We start from the raw sequence: 20,774 nt of genomic DNA on the forward strand, positions 1-20,774 counted from the left end.
AATTGTCTTGTTTGGATACAGGAAACAAAGGATTGTTCATTTGTTATGTGCATGTTTCAATCACCCCCTGGTACTCAAGTTGATCCAAGATCTCCCTGACTTGTTTTTTAGCTTCTTGCTTAACAGGATACTGCCTTTGTGCAGTAGGTTGATTTTTTTAACTGGATTTTATGGTGAGGAGAATCATCATCCCATCCTACATGATTTTTATATAATGCAGGAGCTTGGGCCACTGCCCATTTTCTAGCATGTGTGTATTTTTTATGAATTGGAATGTGATTTGACAAGGCAGGCATAATCATTTCTTCACTGAATCAAAGGAGAGAGGGAGGACTAGGTAAGCTAGTCTGAATCCCCGCTTTTATATATCAAAAATCAAGAAAGACTAGCTAGGTTTTTTACAGGTAAGACTCAATGGAGTACGTATGTCAAGGAAAACCAGTAGGTTTTTTTTGAAAGCCCTCACCCACCAACCTAGTTGGTGGCATGCTTCATCATCGGGCCCACCACAGTGGCACCTAACGTGCCCCGGGTGTGCTTCGACGCCAGATTACTGCGGAGCTGGTATAATTACTGAGTGTGCTGTGTGGTGAGTGTGAAGGTGAAGATTAAAAAGCCATACAAAAATCCCAGCACCCGAGGGTAAAAAATATTTTAATAAAACTGGGTATCTGTTGGCACATTAAAAGGCAGACGGACACGGTGGAGTATGGATTATGACCTCCAGTGTCCTGTGTGGTCTACATGTTTCAGCCTGGCCTTTCTTAATTTGAAACAGGCTTTCCTCAGGACCAAGTGAGTATGTGTGGGGTTATAAAATTAATTTACAGTGAGTGTTTTAGATTTTATGTGTGGCACGCACTAAGGTGCTATATGGGTGAGAAGGGGATTCCCTCTCGCTTTGACAGTATTTTGCTGTTCAAAGCCTCCTTGGGTCGCCTGGCAGAGAAAAAGACCGAAACTCTCGATCTGGTTCCTCCTTGGACCTGTCGTCCTTCTGCGGCGCCCGGAAGGACGAAACATGTAGACCACACAGGACACTGGAGGTCATAATCCATACTCCACCGTGTCCGTCTGCCTTTTAATGTGCCAACAGATACCCAGTTTTATTAAAATATTTTTTACCCTCGGGTGCTGGGATTTTTGTATGGCTTTTTAATCTTCACCTTCACACTCACCACACTGCACACTCAGTAATTATACCAGCTCCGCAGTAATCTGGCGTCGAAGCACACCCGGGGCACGTTAGGTGCCACTGTGGTGGGCCCGATGATGAAGCATGCCACCAACTAGGTTGGTGGGTGAGGGCTTTCAAAAAAAACCTACTGGTTTTCCTTGACATACGTACTCCATTGAGTCTTACCTGTAAAAAACCTAGCTAGTCTTTCTTGATTTTTGATAATCATTTCTTCGCCATGTGGGCACCCCCTGACAAACTCTGGTGGCCAGTCCTTTTCTGCTAGAAGGATATCATAACCTTTAGATAGGTTCTTCCCAGAAGAGACCTCTTATTTTTCTAGTTTTGTCCCCCTCTATACGTAATGTGATTTCATATAATTTATGAGGGACACTGACTCTGGTGTCTGCAGTTTCCACTTGAATGTATTCATTCGTGTCCACTGTCTCCAGAAGATTCATCAGGATCTTGCGAGCTATGGTCACTTCTGCTGCCCTGTCTAGCATTGTCTGGGCCCATTCTCCATTCTTGAGTTGTGTCCTCAGAATCCTCGGCATGTTTTACTTTAATACTGGCTACCTTCTTTTTGGGAAACTATAATTTTTTACTTTGATGAGCAGGTTCTTTGTCTTTGGACTTGACGCGCTCTTCTTTATGTTCTGACCGTCTTCTTCTTTCCGATTTCTGTGAGGAAGTCTGAAAAGATCGAGAGGGACGTGTATCAATATCTTGATATCTGTCAGGTTTTTTCAAATTATCCCTTTTTCTAAGGTTATATCTTTTTTCAGAGGGCTCCCGTTGTGGAGACCTACCTCCCCCCCGGTCTGGAGATCTATCTCTCCGTTGGGGAGACCTTCCTCTGGTCTGAAACAGTTTTTCCATGGGAGTGGTTTGCTTATTACCCTCCCCCTTCTTTTTAGGACTTATTAAGTTATTTTTAATGAAAGTCTTTTCAGGATTTTCTGTTAGTTGTGGTTTTAGTGGTTTCCCACACAAACTGTCTCTACCTAATTCTTCATAGGATTTTTCAATTATTCTGGCAGGTTCAAATGGTTGTTCTGCTATATCTGTTTCTTTTAATTTCTGGCGGTTCGCCACGTATGCTGCTTCTCCTTTTATGTTGGCTGGTAGTATAGCCGAGACTTGCTTACAGTCTTTCAGTAATTTCATACCTAGATTTAAAGCAGGCTCTGGACCGTATTCATTTTGAATCTGTCTTAGAACATCTGGTAAAACTGGCATAGACGGAACACCATGTGTTTTTGTGTAGATTGAAGCAAAGACTGTTCCCTAAGTGTCACAGTCCTCCACATGTGGTGCAATCCTCATTGGTAGGCAGATGGTCAGAATTCTGTGTTTTTCGTGAGGGGTAGTATCAGGAAATACTGCCTCTATTTGAGTAATTTTTTGAGCTAACCAGAACGGAATTTGTTCCCGTTTTGCGGGTAATTTACCAATGACTGATTGTATAGTCTGGGTGTAATTTTATTAGTGTTCCCCTGGTGAGGGGTGTGCTGTGGAATTTTTACAGCAGGTTGGACTGTTAAAGTCCGCATGACATACTGTACCAATTGTCTATGTATTTTAATTAATTGTTTTAGTTGAACTAAAAGTTCTCTGTCTGACATTTCTTCAATGTCAGGATGTGGTGTATAGCTGGCTAGAACCGGCCATGTGGCTCCTGGTCTACCTAGTGGACCGAGCCTGGGATTGTGATTTTGATGTTTTAGGGTGCTATTAAACCAGAGCTGTTGCTCCTGGTAAGTTAGTGGAATTTCAACGTCCTCGAAAGGAACGTATTTCGCGGGAGGTTCCCCTGCTTTTAGTAGTGGAACTCATGTGTTACAGCATTTGCTGCTGGAAAATTTATCCAATAATAGAATACCTCTGTCTGCCGACATTCATGTGCCTCTACCACAAATATGACTGTACCACCTCTCAATAATACACCATTTTCTTTAAGTTTTATAGTTACACTCTTCCTTACATTTACCGGATGATTATTGCATCCGGGTTGTTTTGCTGAAGACTTGTGTCTTCCTCTAATAGTTGAGTTGCTATTCTAGCTCTCTCCCTTTCGTCATCACTCTCTGTCATTTTGCTGACAGAAAGTTTGCAGAGAAAGTTTCAAGGAAACAAAGATTAGGTGCACAATATTTTGGAACACTGTATCCTTCAACGTTGAATAAACCAAAAACTATTACATAGGAATCTCTTCCTACTAAGTTCTGGCGGATATTAACCTTTTACCCTCCAGACGTCTATTTGGAGCTTTTACGGAAAAAAGGGGTCTGTGTGAAAAGCACGACTGAGTTACTCTAGTATCTTGTGTTAAATTATCGCCTTACCAAACGTTGGGCGCCATGTAGTGTAGTTGTATATTCCCAATAGGCTCTGCGCATTGGAATAACATAAACGACAGTGTAGATGTAGGACTGAGGTCGACTAGGTCTCTGTTGAATATGTTAGACTTAATTATGAAATGCCAGCTAGCTCAGAGGTCACTAGAAACTTTCTCAAGTAAACAAGAAGGTTTTAACTTTCCTGAATAGACAAGAAGGGATTAGTTTCTGACAACCGCATAAGCATGACAACTTTGCTCCCCCAGAGTAAGGAGTATATCTCCAGAGTCGCGGAAACAATAGATAGCTATTTCACTCAGTTAATCGTGCATGCTTAGTTTCACCAGGAGTGCAGAGAAATAGAGAGACGGGCGTTTTCAATAAAAAGGTTAGTTATTGAGCAGTCTTCTTTCTCATGCAAGAGAAGTGAATTGCCACAATTGCAATACTTGTCATAAAGTAAAGTGCGTACAGTAAAATGAGTATTATGAAATAATACTGTAAAAGCATTTATATGGTTTCTAAGCCATAAGATACTTAAAATGGATAAAATACATACAACGATAAAATAATGACTAAACATACTCAACTGGGGTTTCTAAGATACGCCTACCCCGGTGTACCTAACCTAAGCCTAGTACAGGGAAGGAGTAGATGAGTTATCGTTTTTGCCAAGAATCTGAATCAAGAATTCTCTATGGGTCAAATCAGCTCCGTACCTTGGTTATAGAATGAAGGAGGTCTTGTATCTCTTTCTCAGGACTCGATCTCCCAGCAACCCGCAAGGGTGACCGGGAAAGATTGGAGCTGGATTTCTGGGCAGGAGAAAAGACAGTGTCTCTCTCAGTGTGTCAGCAGGGAGGGTCGGCTTCCTTCGGCACTCGCATCAGTAGGGCGTCGTGCAAGTAGATAGCCGATCTGCTCCAAACCATTGTGTGTTGCTTAAGGCAGATGCTGGTATATTTATACCTGGAAGGTGCTGAGTTTGACCTAAGGTTGGACATAAGACGTCACTAGGAACTCGCAGTTCTTTCAGGACTCCAGTAGTTCTAGGACAAATGAATACAGAAGCAGGTGGAATTCCCGGGCTGCTGGAGGCTTGGTTTATTTAAGAACGCGTTGTGCTTTCTAGGAGTCTATGGGAGTAGCCTTGCCGTATTTTGACTGCATTGACTATGTCTTAATATGGGTATGATTCTTATGCCTATATAAGGGTATGATTTGATATAACCACATAAGGGCATGAAATCGGAAATATTTACTAGAGTCCTAGAATCAACTACAACTTGTCATGGTGTGCGCACATCACTTGCCAGACGTGAGGCTGTAGCTGCTTTTACGAGCAGCACCGCCGCGCGAGCGTGCAACACTTCGTGCTTTTTAAAATTTTCTTTTAGCGCGCGCACATAAAGTAGAGTCCAACAGCAGCACCCGGTTTCATCGATGAGCAGCATCGCCGACCTCCTCGTGATGTGCCCCGCTCAGAAGCGACTCACCATGAGGTGCTCACTCCGTTAGAGCTGCGCCCATTATGTGTTAACTTCCTCCTTACAGACGTGCCTCACCTTCGGTTGATTCGATTAACAAAATGAAATAGAAATTTAGTATTCATTCAACTTTGTTAAAACGTTTTTAATGGTTCTACAGTTCAACACGAAAATGCGGAACTGAATACTTTCAAGATCTGTTAAGTTATTTAACGCCACAACTCTGCATTTCAAGCCTCTTTCTCATTGTAAATTGGTCTGGTCCATCATACTAGTTTTAGAGATGTGAGTGGCTTTTAAAGAAACTCCCGTCTACTTCCAAATACCCAGTTCCATTGCGTATTAACGTACGGTTGCTGGGCGAGAGAGATGCCCTGGGCTGTGTGAGTGGTTTTTCTAGACTGCGTAATGGCATTGGACATAGAGCCACTGCTACAGGGGTGGAGCTGTTTCAGACGCCGTAAATTTCAGCGGTGCGCCCAGATTTGCAGAGAGGTTCTGGAGACCACACCCTATGACCAGGTACAGGGGCAGTTTTTAGTTCATTTCAGATGAGGGCACTCTGTAAACCCATCCGCAACTAAGAAGGCTTCCCTACGTCCAAGTACATGGATCAGTGTGTTCAAGGTGTGCATACCTGTGTGGCCTTAATGTATGCATTTTACACAGGTCAACTGAAAAATCCCAAAGAGATCCCTTCTTTTGGCTGCTTCCTAGTGATGGGAAGTACCTGAGCTCGCGCGTCCAGGTCCAGGCGGTCTGCCAATGTGTAATGATGCTTAATCTTTTGCTCCTGGTGATCATGTTGGGCTTGTAATTAAGGTTTTGTTTATCATGCAGTTTGCTGTCTTCGTTCTAATCACGTTGTTTTCATTGCGATCCGATATTTGGTTGAGCTTCTCTTTAGAATATCGTTGGTATTAATAAGCATTCTTATAGTTCACAGTCTATTCTGGGTCCAATTGTAGAAGTATTGCTAAAAACGAGCATTTTCAATGCCAGTAGATCTGACCCAAAACTGAATGTGGCTTATCACCCACTAATGAGCTTTCACTCTTTCTTGCACTCATGCATTTCATCCATCCATTAAAACCTTCTTGCTTTTATTCATCTGAAATAAAACGGACACACAAATTCCCACAAGGATATGGATTGAAAAATAGAAAAATGTAAATGTGCCACCACCTAAACTTGGCGCACATATGCTTGCAATACAAAATGACAAATGTGGCAGATGACTGTCTTGAATTTGTATTGTACATTGTGTATCATTATTTTAAAGTGCCATCATAGCTTCAATATGTAGAAGCGATTTTATGGACATCTTTGAGCGTTAAAGAATGATAGGTTATGCACAATAGTATTCCAAGGCAGCTGCTTAGTTATCATCGTTCTGGGCTGTCATCTTTGAATGCTAAAGTGTATGGTCATCACTATTGTACTAAGCCAAGGTGGCCAATGTAATACTGCTAAACATAGTGACTATATTGGATAAGTAAAATAATTAAACACTATGGACAATATCATTGTAAAGTGGCTTCTCAGTTTAGAAATAGTGGCAGCACAAGATGCAGCACACTGGAGATTAAATGAAGGGCAAGCAGGCAGCTCGATAGGATAGTCTGGGGAGCTGCAGGTTGCTCAAAATACAAGTAGAGCAAAAAAAATTAAAGGGTATTTATAAAAGAAAAGAAAAAAAATGGAAATCTAATGGACTGCCCAGACGATGAAGGAAACTCATTTTCAGACAGGTGTGCAATTGTTACCAGGACAAATGCTCTTGCTCACAGGGTAATAGAGCCTGTGGCAGAAATGAGTTACACGAGTGCCCTAGGCAGTATGCTGTCATGGGGGAAGCAGTGTAATGATGACACCTGAACAGACAAAAGAGGGCTGGCCAAAAGACCCTCTCTGTATGTTTATGTATTTGGAGTTTTTTTTTATGTTTACAAGGGTCTGGCAGACACCACTGCACTTACATGTAACAAAGATTACCATCTCCCATTCTTGTATCCCTCTTCCTTACCATGACCTCTAGCCACCATCACATCACAAGTGCAAATGTAAATGTTAAGCACTCAGAATAATGTGCTGCATGGTTAAAAACTTATATGGTTCCAAAGGCGAGACTTATTGGCTATGCCAATGCTTGTTCAGAGGTGTATCTCCCACGCTTGTGATTTGAAAATCTGAAGGGCAGGAGCTTCCCTCAGGAGTGTTCTAGAGGGTAGGGCATTCTGAATTGTTGAAACCTATATTTGGTTTCTTTTAACAAACGACTGGGCTATGTTACAAAATGAAAGGGGCCTAGGACCTTTTTTCTAGTTTCTGTTAATATTATATTGCTATTTTAATGTACCGGGGACACCCATCTAGATGACAAGGACTGATTCAAGCATGTGAATCTATGAAAGATTCCAATGCTGGAGAACTACAGTTACATCTAAGTAACTTATTTTCTTTCCCAAATTATGGGTGGGTTAAGTGGCAGGAATCTGAGATACCGGCTCCTTGGCATCCCTGCAACTAAATCTGTAGTCCTCTTAAGGCGTGGCTAAGATTTAACGGATAACAATATGCCAGAGACAACATAGCATGTAGTGATCATCAAAGAACTTTTATACACCCCACCATCCATTTGGACCACTATTTGCTAGCAGGGATTGTTTTATCTTGCTCTCCTTCTCTTCCCTAACCCATTAATAACTATGCACCACACCACAAACCTCAGTAAGCCACACCAAATCCCCGGTTTTTACCTCAGTAACCCAAGTTTACAGTGGATTGTTCGACCTAGCTATTGATCGGATTGTACTGACACTGTGGCGAGTTAACAACTCCCAACACATGCTCCGTAACCAGTAAGCGAAATGTCTGTGCATTTCAAAACATCTTGCATAATCATCTTTATAATAATTTTCATAATAATGCTATGATTCCTCAAAGCATAGTCATTTTGTGAGTACTACCTGTTGTGAGATCAGGACTTGCAATAGGTGTTCAACAAGTATTGTACCTAAGTTTTCTATGTTCCTATGGTGTGTGTGCTTTTGGTATTCCTGCAGACAAATAATAATAATTCATTTACTTTTTTGCAGTGTGTGTATTGTATACTCAGGCTATTGGAAACAAAGAATGGAGAGAGGTATGTACCATTTTCAGATCCATATGTACTATAATATGCAATTGTTATTTTCTAGAATTCTATATTAAGGGGCTCTCTAAGCTCAGAAGTGCCACGTTTTACCTCTTGGTAGTATATTATTCCTATTTTCATGACGCAGCAGAACTAACACCTTTGGTTTAGTTCTGTTTTAGTAGAGCTAACCACAATGGGCTTGTTATTGTGTGTTATTTGATATTGTGCAATTTGGATAGCTATTGGGTAATTTCAAGGTCTAAAGCATCTAATGCAAAATTAGATGGGTCAAATTGTCATATTTATATGTTTTATGGATGACTCGTAAAAATATGATTAATGAAACATACATTTGAATACGTAGTTTTTTATGATTATACATAATTATCACTAAACTCTTTCACAAATTAAAGAGGCAACCTTATCTCTTTTATGGATCAGTTCTGTTTCTTGAGTTTCAGAGACACAACAAACAAAAGAAATAAAACACATATCTAAATCGATCACCAATAACCTGTAGGCCAGTGTGCTCTGTCTTGCATAACAGAAACAAGGAACAACCCTACCAATGAACCAAACCCCTTTCTCCCCCCTTGCCCTCCCGCTCACATTCCTATAGTGAAACAATTGGTAACTCGCTGGCTATCCACCCAGCTGTAGAGACCAAAGGATATCAGTGAGTTGTTCCCAAAGTGTCCATCCCAATTGCCCATCAGCACCTGCTTTCAGAGACTCCCTGAATGGTGATATCTGATGTAGCAATTCAAGATAGCTTGGGCATGTCAACTGACTGAATTCAAATGATAGGAGACTAATTTAAGGTGCCCATAACTCCTGGTATGTCTCTGCATAAAAAGTTATCTTTTCCACATCTTATGTTGCCAGGCTGACTGGGTTGGAATCCTGTCTGATCCCCACAAGAAGAGGATTGCCAGCTGTGCCACCCACTGTGCTAAAGCGATGTGTTAACCTTTTGGAGATTTTAACGAGTGATGTTAATTGAATTGAATGCAACTGTGTATAACATAAGCTGGGAAGTGGAGGACCCGAGTATTGAAAAATTTAGCATTATTATCTAGGTTCTTCTCCCAATAATGAGTCAACCTCAGGCAATTCCATACCAAATATGGTAGTGAGCTGGTATCCCCACAACTTATCTAGCACCTTTGGACATGGGCAGGGGTCACCTGGTCAGGTACCACTGTGTAGCTATCTTTATGGGTGTTTATTTACTAGAAGTGTTGGGTGCAGTGTGGAATGCGTGGTAGAAAATATCCTCCCACTCCTTGTACGTGAACATCCAACCTAATTTTGAGTCCCAATATTTCTGACCTGAATTTTTCTCTTGCGATGGGGGCAGTGCTAATAGAGTGTATAGTTTAGACATTAAACAGCTGTTTTTATCTTTCAGGTAGATCAATTTCTCAAAGTGCGCGAACTCTGTTTGTGTGTGTGGTCTAACGGAGGGGTGAGATACCCACTGTCTAATCTGAAGATAATGTATGCAATCTGATTCTAGAAGTCCGTATCAGCTTTCAGTCGGTTGAATGGGAGAGTCCCTTCTGTATTAAACATGTGCCTGATTCTCTTGCAACCAGTTTGTTGTAAGTGTATGAAGCTGTTTGGATGTAGGCCCACGGTAAAGTCTGGTTTTTCGAAAATCGCTGTAATCAGGAATGGATGGGACGTTAACTTCCTGCGGACCACTACTCTGTCCCAGACTGCCAGGGTGGCTCAAGAAACAGGTGCAGTGGTTAGACTCCGTGTTCTATGTTTCACTGGTAGCCAAGGAGCCTTCCAGATATGTATGCCTGCATTGTCTGGTCCAAAAAGCATCAGTGCTACTCCACTTCCGTGTGGCCCCACTCTACCATGTAGTGCATCTACACTACTTAATAATATTGATTAATATTGGATACACCAAGGCGCCCCTCTCTGCCACCAGTCTTTGGATCAGCTTATGGTGTGTACGTATTTTTTCTTATCCCACAAATATTGATTAATTTCTGTCTGCACTATCTTCAAAGAGTTGTGGGGAGGTGTCAGTGGAAAAGACTGGAACAATAATAATACTTTGGTCAGGGCAGTCATTGTTTGGGATGTTATACCACCCAACCAGAAGAGTCGATACTGGTGCCATAAGGCTAGGGATTTGATGTGTTTGTGGAGAAAGAGATAATAGATAATCTATGTGTCTATGGTTGCAGGTGCAATTTGTAGGCCTAAGTATGAGATATACGTTTCGGCCCTGGTAATGGGGTATTGAGCATCTACTTAGAATTGATTGAGGGGGTGGTAACATTCAGGACCTGTGATTTCTGTAGGTTGACCATAAGACCCCATATATAGCCAAATCGTAAGAGTTCATCTACCGGGACAGGTAGTGAATTAGGAGGATCCCTTAAGGCCACAGTTGCATAATCAGCGTAGGGGCTGATGGTATGAGTATCGCCTCCAAAGTGAACCACTATGATCAGCAGGTTGTCTGTTTCACGCTGTGCCGTCAACTACGTATAGAGCGTGAACAGAGGCAGAGATAGCAGACACCCCTGTTGCTTCTCCCTCCTTATGAGAAAGGAGCCAGAGAAGAAGCCGGTCACCTGCACCACCGCTCTGATAGAGCTGTATCCACACAGGATCCAGTGGCAAAACTTGTCGCCAAAGTCTTTCAGGTTAGCAATCAAGTATGGCCAGTAAACACCTTATCTGATAGACTTCTAGTTGAAGATTCCTTACCTTTGAATTTCCCAGGCGTCAGGCTGGATCTGGAAACTTTTTGCTGAGCAATACCCCTTGCGCCACATTAGGTGGCTTCATTCGGCTACGCGTGACGTTGTCAGCGTCGGTTATGATGTCGCGGTGCCTATATAGGCACCACCCAGGCACGTGGATGTCAGTTCTTTTCTTTCCGTTGCCAGTTAAGTGCTGATCTGGGAAGAGCTACCCCTTTTCAGCTTTTTGGCAAACTTTTTCTCGATTTTTGTTGAAATTTGTGAGATTTGGCTTCGTGTGCGAGGGATGTCTGGTAGAAAGACAGGTTTCAAACCTTGCGGGACATGTTCTCGCATGATGTCGGTCACCGATCCCCACCGCATATGTCTGTGGTGTCTTGATCAGGATCACGATTCAAAGTTGTGTTTAGACTGTCGGGTGATGACCCCGAAGACCTTGAGAGAGTGAGTGATTAAGTTGCTCGCGGCTGGCTGTCGACTCCGTCAAGCCAGACTCTGAGGAAGAGAAGGTCGCAGGACTGCTCACACAGCCCTAAGTCCTCTTCCTCCCATTCGAGGTCATCTGGACACTCGGGGAAGAGGCACAAGAAGAAGTCCAAGCGGACTTCATCTTCACCTCAGTTGGCGTCCGTCGTCAAGAAAGGTAAGGAGCACCGATGCTCTAGGTACAGTTCTGCAGAGCCGGAGCAAGAGTCAACTCCGCACCCCCCCCCCCCCCCCTTTCCGGGAGCTGGAGTGACTCCCACTGAAATAAGAGTTTTATGATGCCATGCATTGAGTATTTGAGGGATGTGGCCCTATTGGGTTTGACGTCATCGGCTCCGGCCACGGTGGGGCCTCAGGGATCTGATCCCGGATCCGGGCCGACGCCGGTCATACCAACATGACCCCCGGGTGTCGAAGTCGGTGCCTGCAATTTCGCTGATGCCCGTCGGTGGTGCAAGCCCCATCCTCATCCCCGACGACTTGGAGCCGGAATGACATCGAGCGACACCGATTCTGATGTCAACAGAACCAAGGGATTCTATGTTTTTACTTGAGCACTTTGTGGACGTGCAGGGCTCAGGAGAGGAATGGGATGAATCTGCTGACCCTCTAGAGAACCAAGATCTCTCTGAGGAGACAATGGACTGGTATAGGGAACCTGGGAAAGCCAGTGGTCTGGATGCTTCTCCAGACACTGGTATGCTCTCTCCGCCTACAGTGGCTACAGAGGAGGGGGCATCTTATACCATGTTGGTTAAGAGGACAGCTAAGGTCCCTGGACTGGAGCTGCCCTGAGTGCAGGTCAGGACTAATCTCCTGACCGAAGTTCTTCAACCTGGGGCTTCCACCTCTGAACCCCTATTGCCCTTTAATAAGGCACTTACGGATATCCTTCTAGGAACATAGTCCAAGCCTAGCACAGGGGCTCCTGTAAATAGGACGATTGCACGCTGCCATAGCCCAGCTCCGGGAGACCCAAAGTTCCTCATCCAACACCCCACCCCAGAAAGTTTGGTGGTGCAGGCCTCTACTTCCCAGTGTGCATTCCCTTCTGCACCTCCGGATGGGGAATCCAAGAGACTGGACTCATTTGGGAAGATGTTTTCTTCCTCCAGTCTGGCATTGCGGTCGTTGAATACTGCATGCTTATTGGGCCGTTTCTCTCACTCTCTTTGGGAGATGGTTGCGCAAGTGCTGCCACACGTCCCGGTGGAGGCCTGAGCGGTGCTCTCCCAAGCTGTCAAGGACGCGTGAGATGCAGCAAAATTCACCATACAATGCGGATTAGATACGATCGATTCGCTGGGCAGATCGATTTCAATGATGGTGGCCTTGAGATACCATGCCTGGCTTCATACAACTGTCTTCTCGGGGGACTTCCAGGCCAATTCGATGGACATGCCCTTTTATGGAACTCCCCTTTCTGGGGAAAAGGCAGACTCAGCCCTGGTCAGGTTCAAGGACTCTCAAGTTACGGCCCGATCCTTTGGCCTCTCCTCCACTCCTCGTTGCCAGTCTTCCTTTCCCCCTTTCATGGCAATGGAAGGGGTTACCAGCCGTGTCAGCCCTATCCTATCCACAGTCCCACACAGACTAACCATGCCGTTCGTGGATGTGGACGCTGCACATTCTGTCCTATGATGGCCAGAAGCCATCTACCACACTTCCCCCCACAGCCGAAGCCTCCAAGCCCTCCTAGGCTGATTCTGCAAAACCACACTACACCAGTGGGTGGGAGAATTTGTCATCATCTCCCCTGCTGGAGACCTATAACATCAGACAAGTGGGTCTTGCAGTTCGTCCAGGAGGGCTATTCTTTTCTTTACTTTCTTTTCCTCCTACTATTCTGCTGAGTCAGGAACGGCTGGCGGAGGATCGTTTAAAGCTGCTCCAAGAGGAAGTTACAGCTCTTTTGGCCAAAGGAGCTATGGAAAGGTTCCCAGTTTCAGAAGTATGCATTGGCTGTTATTCCTGCTACTTTCTGATTCTGAAGAAGAACAAGGGGCTACACCGGTGGTTGTAGCTCAACTGCGCAGGTTAGGGGTGTCAGTCTTCTCCTGCCTCAACAACTGGCTGTTGAAGGCGGGCTCGCCCCAGACAGTCATCTCCCATCTACAGACTACAGCAAACCTCCTGCATTCGCTGGGGTTCTCTATAAATGTGCAGAAGTCACACCTGACTCCATCTGAGACGCTCCCTTTCATCGGAGCTGTTCTGGACACAATGCAGTTTCGGGATTATTCTCCCGAGCTTTGAGTCCAGGATATTCAGGCTATGATTCCGATATTTCAGCCTCTATCCTGGATTTCGATGAGACTGAATTTGAGGCTGTTGGGCCTCATGGCCTCCTGCATCCTGTTGGTAAGACACGCGAGATTGCGTCTATGGGCTCTGCAGTGGGACTTAAAGTTCCAATGGGCACAGCATTGGGGAGATCTCACGTATGTGGTTCAGATCTCGGAAGGAACTGCAAAGGATCCGCAGTGGTGGTTAACTAACCAAGATTGGGTCAACGGCAGACCTCTCTCACTTCCCCAACCAGATTTCACAGCTGTGACGGATGCATCACTTCTGGGACGGGGCGGCCACATGGGCGAGATCGAGATCAGAGGTCACTGGTCACCAGCAGAGACGGGGCTCCACATAAATTTGTTGGAGCTCCGAGTGATTTGCTTGGCATTGAAAGCATTTCTTCCCTCTGTCAAGGGGAAGTTGGTGCAGGATGCTTGTTTCCGGTCCAGGGAAGACATGGTTTGGCAGTTCGGGCTGGACTGAGGCAGAGGGTCAGACTGATTTGCATATGGCCATGTCTGAACTGGGGTGGCTGAGTGAGCTAAAGAATGGTGATGGATTAAACCCAGATCAGTTGACTGGGGGTGAGTGTTTGATTTGCTCAAATGCTCCATCCATCATTTGTATTGTTTATGGACAACACCAACCCCATGTGGTACTGCAACAAGCAAAGCGGGTGGGGTCGTGGACCCTTTGTCAAGAGGCCCTGTATCTCTGGACATGGCTGGAACAGCAGGGCATAACCCTGGTGGTTCAACACCTGGCAGGTTCTCTGAACACCAGGGTGGACGATCTCAGCCTTCGATGCCTGCCGGATCACGATTGGTATCTCCAGTCAGAGGTGGTGCAAGGTCTCTTTAAACAATGGGGAGACCTTGCTTGGATTTGTTTGCCTCCGAAGAGAACGTGCAATGTCAGCAGTACTGCGTGCTGGAATTACCAAGGCTTTTGTCGCTCGACGATGCATTTCATCGAGAGTGGAGCTCAGGCCTGTTGTACACCTTTCTGCCCATACCACTCCAATCCAGGGTTCTGAAGAAGATCAGGAGTGACCGGGCCAAAGTCATTCTTGTGGCTCCGAACTGAGCAAGGAGAGTCTGGTATTCAGAGCTTCTGAGAATGAGCATCGATCCTCCGATCAGGCTGCCTCTTCAGGAGGATCTTCTGTCGCAGCAGCAGGGGAGGGTTCTCCACCGGACCTGTCAACTCTGCGCCTCCATGCGTGGAGATTGAGCGGCAGCAGTTGATGGCTTTTGACCTTCCTCCCGAAGTCTGTAATATTTTTCTGGTTGCTATGGGCCTTCCACTTAGTTGGTATACATCTGCTGTTGGCAGAAATGTGTATTATACTGTACAGAAAGGTCCATTGACCCTCTTTCTGCTTCTCTTTCTACTGTCCTTTTATTCATTTTAACTCTTGCCCAGCAGGGCTCCGCTTTAGGAACTGTAAATGGGCTACTTCTCTGCTCTGTCTGCTTTTTTGCGGCTGCCAGACCAGCCTTCTCACTTTAAATCTCCTATTGTGAATAGATTTCTTAAAGGGCTGGCTCCCTTGTTTCCACCCATGCCCTTTATTATGCCACAATGGGACCTTAATTTGGTCCTCACTTACCTAATGTGCGCACCTTTCAAGCCTTTGTTCAATTGTCCCCTCCAGCTATTGATGATCAAAACAGCCTTCTTAGTGGCGATTACATTAGCCCGGAGGGTGAGTGAATTGCAGGCGTTATCCTGCTTGCCTCCTCATCTTATGTCCTTTCCGGACAAAGTGGCTCTTCACACCAGAGCATCATTTTTACCAAAAGTTGTGACCCCCTTTCATCTGGGCCCATCCATTACTTTGCCCACCTTATTTGCTCCCCCACATCCCTCTAAGGAAGAGGAGCATCTCCACCGTCTGGATCCAAAAAGAGCGTTGTCGTTCTACCTTGACCGCACTATGGAGTTCCGGGTGGATGACCAACTCTTTGTGGGGTATGTTGGAGCAAAGAAGGGAAAGGCAGTGCAGAAAAGAGCCATCTCTTGCTGGGTTGTTCTCTGCATTAAAATCAGTTACGCTTTGGCGAAGAAGCAACCCCCTGAGGGATTAAAAGCCTACTCTAGGGGAAAGGCTGCAACTATGGCCTTGGCTCGGGGTGTCCCTACCCAAGACATCAGTCAGGCAGCGATGTGGGCATCATTGCACATGTTCGCAAAGCATTATTGCCTTGATGGTCAAGTGCCCAGGGATGGGCACTTTGCCAGTTCAGTCCTGCAAGACTTCTTAGTCTAGGTCATAAGTCCGCAACCCACTGCCGGGATGGTATGGCTCAGGTATCTAATTCAAAGGTAAGGAAGCTGCAGCTAGAAGACTCTATCAGATGAACAAGTTACTTACCTTCGGTAACGCATTATCTGCTAGAGTCTCTATCTAGCTGCAGATTCCTTACAGCCCCACCCATGCCTCCCTGCTTTGCTGACTGATGTAGTAGGTCAAGTGTTACTCCCCTTTCAGGGCCATAATTTTGAACCCAATTACAACAGTCACTCTGTGGCTCTGCACTTCTGGCATGGAAAAAACGAAAAGTACTGACGTCCGCGCACCTATGTAGGCACACAATGTCATAACTGACATTCTCGACACTGATGATGTCACGAGGAGCCGAACGGAACCACCCAACGTCATGCCCAAGGGGAATTGCTCAGCAAAAGTTTCCTATCTTGCCTGACATCTGGGAAATTCAAAGCTAAGGAATCTGCAGCTAGATAGAGTCTGTACTAGATAATTCGTTACCGAAGGTAACTTGTTCATCTCTTTTAATGTGCACGGTCTATCCTTATAACATAGAAATATTTTTGGGTGGTTACAATTCTTCAAATTCCAGCTGGGGAGATGTTTTCCTTGCTTGATTAAAATATTCATAATATGTAAATTTTTCATAGTGTTATGGAGGACCTAGCAATGTATCTTCTTTGCAGAACTGCATTAGGGGCCATTGGCCAGGTATAGGGAGCATTAGGTGTTACAAAATTACTCTCAATCACCTTAAAGATAAAAATCGATCTTGAAGATATGCTAAGTGTTAAAAATGTCAGAACTGCAGCAGTTACAAGTGATGCAATTCATGTAGCAAATCACTGTCCTAAAGATTTGAAAAGTGAAATTTTAAAATAACGATGTGCAAATGGCAAGTGAATACCAATCGCGATTTGTGCATAGTTGCAAAATAGGATGCAAAAGTATCACTGACTCATACCAGGTGATAACCAGTTGCAAAACATCAAATATTTAACACACTGCTCCATAATAGCAGACCTCTATGTGATGCTGTAACCGATCAAGATTTCTGCAGTAGAGTTGAGGAGGAACAGTTTTTTTCAGTCAATAGGTAATATTATGTGGGCACTGTGAGGAGAAGGTGTGTTGGGGTAGAGGCTGAGCTTGCAAGTTTTCCTAGATCTCACAACCATTATTTAGACCACCAAACACAGTTCAGTCCTGCCCAGAAATCCATTTACAAGTGTAATCCTCCTGGATTCTAGGCCCTAGCCATCAACAGCTCATTTGGCAGCTGGACATACAAGCACACGTTTCGGAAAGACTTTCAGAGTTGCCCAGTTGAAGGAGAAATTCTGACGCATTGCAAATTTTTCATATGTCATTGGGTGCTTGGGCGGGACACACATACTTAGCGGGCCCCACCAGCAATTAATAATATGCAATTGGTCTCGCAGTTGGGAGAGTTTTAGCTATTGACATTGTAAATGGCAATGCCTTTTATTTATGTGTTGGTTTTTAACATAAATAAAAGGCATTGTCATTTACAATGCCAATAGCGTAATCTCTCGCAAATGCGAGACCTATTGCAATGCAAATGCTTGTTTCTTTATGAATTCTAACCAGAAGCAGGCAGTCCAGCCATACTCGTTTCCATGAGGGAGCTCCACCAAAAGCACAAAGAAAGCACTCTTCCATCTGCAGACTAAGGGGGGCAGCAAAAGGAGCGCAGGTGCAAGTTTTTTCAGCGTTCCCTGGGATTGTGGACTACCAGTTGTGGTGAACCGTGAAACTAGCAGGTTGAAGGGGAAACAACACGGGGTGAGCAAGAAGCCAACTTTGGTACCTACGTTTTAGAGGAAGGTTCAATGTGTGGGAGTGTCCTCTGTTATGGTCTCAGCCTCGGATAGTTGCTGAGAAGCTGTCAGTTAGTGGATGAATTAATGTCTTTTGTTATTGCTCACAAAACCGGGATCCACACTTGAAAAGTAATGGAAATCTTATATGAGCCTTTGATATCTGGTAATGAGCCGTGCATCTTTTCTGCCTTTAAAGTTACTAGAGGTGCACTATTCCCTTTGAGGTCCCCAAATCTTTTCTGGGAAAGGGAAACAGCCGTAGCGCTGTATTGAAGGCATCAAGTGTGAACCATGCGTGTACACATCAGGTGACAGGTAAACCAGGCTAAGGCTCAAGGTCTTTTCCCTGTATTCCTAGAGGACCTCACGAGTCTGCCTAGTCCAGTGTAAAGACATTGGACTGAAACATTCGAGCGAGGCAGCATCTAAAAGCCCCTGCGAGGGAGAGAGTTTGGTAAGCACGGGTGTCCAGGTAAAATGGAGACCCATATGGTCTCCTGCACGCTGGCGGTCAGGGGACAGTTTTTGGGAGCAATGAAGTCTGAAGACCATTGCGCAAGTGCCATCGCTGAGTGCGCAGGTTCAGGGGTCACATTAAACACTTTTCACAGGTGGAGGCGAGCTAAGGCACTAGTTTCCCAGAGAAAGCTGCACAAAGGCAAAGCATATGCATTCAACCAAGGCTGGACAAAGGACTTAATAAAAAATAAAAAAAATAGACCAATAGGCTCCCAACCTGAAAAGTGGGCATTCTTTCAGCACCATGACATTCCCAACAACAGGGCCTTGACGGCTGGTCTCTGCCTCCCAAACCCCCCTCAGGGAGCAGCCTTCTCTAAAAGCGGCACTAACATGATAAACCTCTGGAGAAGAAAGTTTAACCACAAACAGGACTCCCTCTCGAACTGGGAGCGCCGGGGCTGCAGAGCGAGGTGCACTCAATGGGGCCTAAGTTCTTACACATCCTCTTCTGCTTAACTCTGAGAATAGGCCTCGACGGAGCCCGCAGGAAGGGGCTTCAGACGCTAGGTGTACATGGGAGGGGGCTTAGCCATCGCCGACGTGAAGACGATAGGCAGAGTGGAACAGACAGCCGCCGCCCGCTGGGCGGCCTAAAAGGGAAGAAATTACCTCTCCAGGCAGAAAAGATGTCTTTGAGAGGAGACAAAGGAGGCAGCGAATGGCTGCAGAGGGCAGGGGGTAGCAGCACGAGAATTAGTCAAACTTGTTTAACCCTGCACAGGGAGAGAGAGCCCGGGGTGAGGGTGGAGAGAGTTGTGGAACGAGTGCAGGGGGACCTGGAAGAGTGGCTGGAGCAGGGAGGGCGGGGTGTAATGAGAGAGAGAGAAGCCGAGTCAAACGTAAACAACAAAAGGACACCAACACAGGAAATGGAGTTGTGGTGCCATGAGGCAGTGGTAACAAGCGCTCGCCATTGCGAAAGGCAGCTGCTTGTTTATATTTGAATCGCCTTTCACTTTAAGTGAAAGCGCGATGCAGCAATAAACACGCGGCTGCCTTGAACAAAGGCGGGTGAAACAGATGTGTTCACACTTACTCACCTCCTTTAGATAACAAATACCCTCATGTCACGCTTACACACCTCCTTTAGATAACAAATAGCCTCACAACGCCGTAAAGCAAACGATCCAGTTCGGATGGGCTGTCCCAAAAGGAGACAGGGCGGTTACCAAAAAGCCTCACTTTTTTCAATCGGAGGCTAGCGTTTACCATAAAGGATGATACGTGCCATTTAAAAGCATAGGCGGAGCTTCAACTCCACTTCCGAAAATAGTTCTCGTAGAGCGAGCATCGCATGCGCTGCGAAGCTAGGCGAGACCTAAAAAGGAAAGTTGATAAGTCATTGACTATCTCTGTGTCCTCGAATTCTAGTCAAATCAAAGCAGATTATGTGTATCATTACTCAGGTAGCATGCATAATTCACATAGGTTACAAAACAGTGCTCTTCAGTCACTCCTTTGCAGGGGTCACCTTGAAGCTCACTGTTTAACAGTGCACTCCTATCTGCATAATCTTCAACCAATTCATATCACCAACAATTAATACATTTTCCTGTTACGCAGTTATGCCTCTGCCATATAACTGCATTCTGACACTTTATTTCATCCCGTCACTGCTAGACAACAATGCCATAATGCAGCACAAACTTATACAAGGTATATGGTGGATTACAGGTTCGGAATCCTTATGTCTCTGTTCTGAAGCCTGCATAAGTCAAGATGGGCATTAATGTACGACTCAAAACATGCTACAACTACATCTTGCATTACATGCGTGCAAGTTTGCACAACAAAGCCATTAGAAGAGGTCTGCTACTAGAAGTAGTGGACAGTGACTTAGCTGTTAATAATTGCCATCTGACGCCTCTATTCCCCAGCCCCCAGATGAAGTAAGAGCAGCAGAGGGAATGGATATTAGAACAACAGTAATAAAAGGGAATAGCAGAACAGAGTCAAATTTTGACAGTAGTATTCATTCACCTTTATAATTTTACCACGCTGATGTTGATGTTGCACATTAAGGAAGGAGAAGACATTAACCAGGTACAATTAATACGTAACAGCAGCTCAGGTGATATGTGTTGTTAAATAAGGAAAAAATATGAAAAAGCATTTCATAGGCAAATGGCTATTTGAAAAAAGATGTGGTCAAAGTGGTTTGGAAGATGCTTCAAGGTTTGGATCTTCGCAACTGGCCACCTGTTAAGCACTTTATCGCGGCACCATAGTTGCCAGGTTAGGGTAAGAGAAGGTGGACGAAGCAGAACAAATGAGGGATTGTTCAGTAAGAAATGCTCCGCAACTTGTTGCATATGTCTCCAACTGACCTTCATGGGTGTAAGACACTATAATAAAGTAGCAGGTTAGCTAGTCCATGTTGAGAGCAACCTTCTCAGCACTTGCCACCTGCAGCTACAGTTAACCTATCTCTGGGTTTGGACTCATTTGCCAGGGGAAAAGTGATTGTGTCCACTGGGCTGC

The 20,774-nt window shown here is 45.0% G+C and overlaps 1 protein-coding gene across 3 annotated transcripts in view; it reads left to right on the top strand.

Annotated features, from left to right (window-relative positions):
- The window catches only part of CPNE8 (copine 8), a 990,278-nt gene that overhangs the window by 232,144 nt on the left and 737,360 nt on the right, over positions 1 to 20,774 (top strand). For all 3 annotated transcript variants that reach the window (XM_086967237.1, XM_086967238.1, XM_086967242.1), the window contains one exon: positions 8,105 to 8,151. In XM_086967237.1, the coding sequence (XP_086823363.1) occupies positions 8,105 to 8,151 (47 nt within the window). The remainder of the gene's footprint in view (positions 1 to 8,104; positions 8,152 to 20,774) is intronic.

The sequence above is a fragment of the Lissotriton vulgaris genome, chromosome 1_1 (assembly GCF_964263255.1).
Source record: "Lissotriton vulgaris chromosome 1_1, aLisVul1.2, whole genome shotgun sequence".
Classification (NCBI taxonomy): Eukaryota; Metazoa; Chordata; class Amphibia; order Caudata; family Salamandridae; genus Lissotriton; species Lissotriton vulgaris.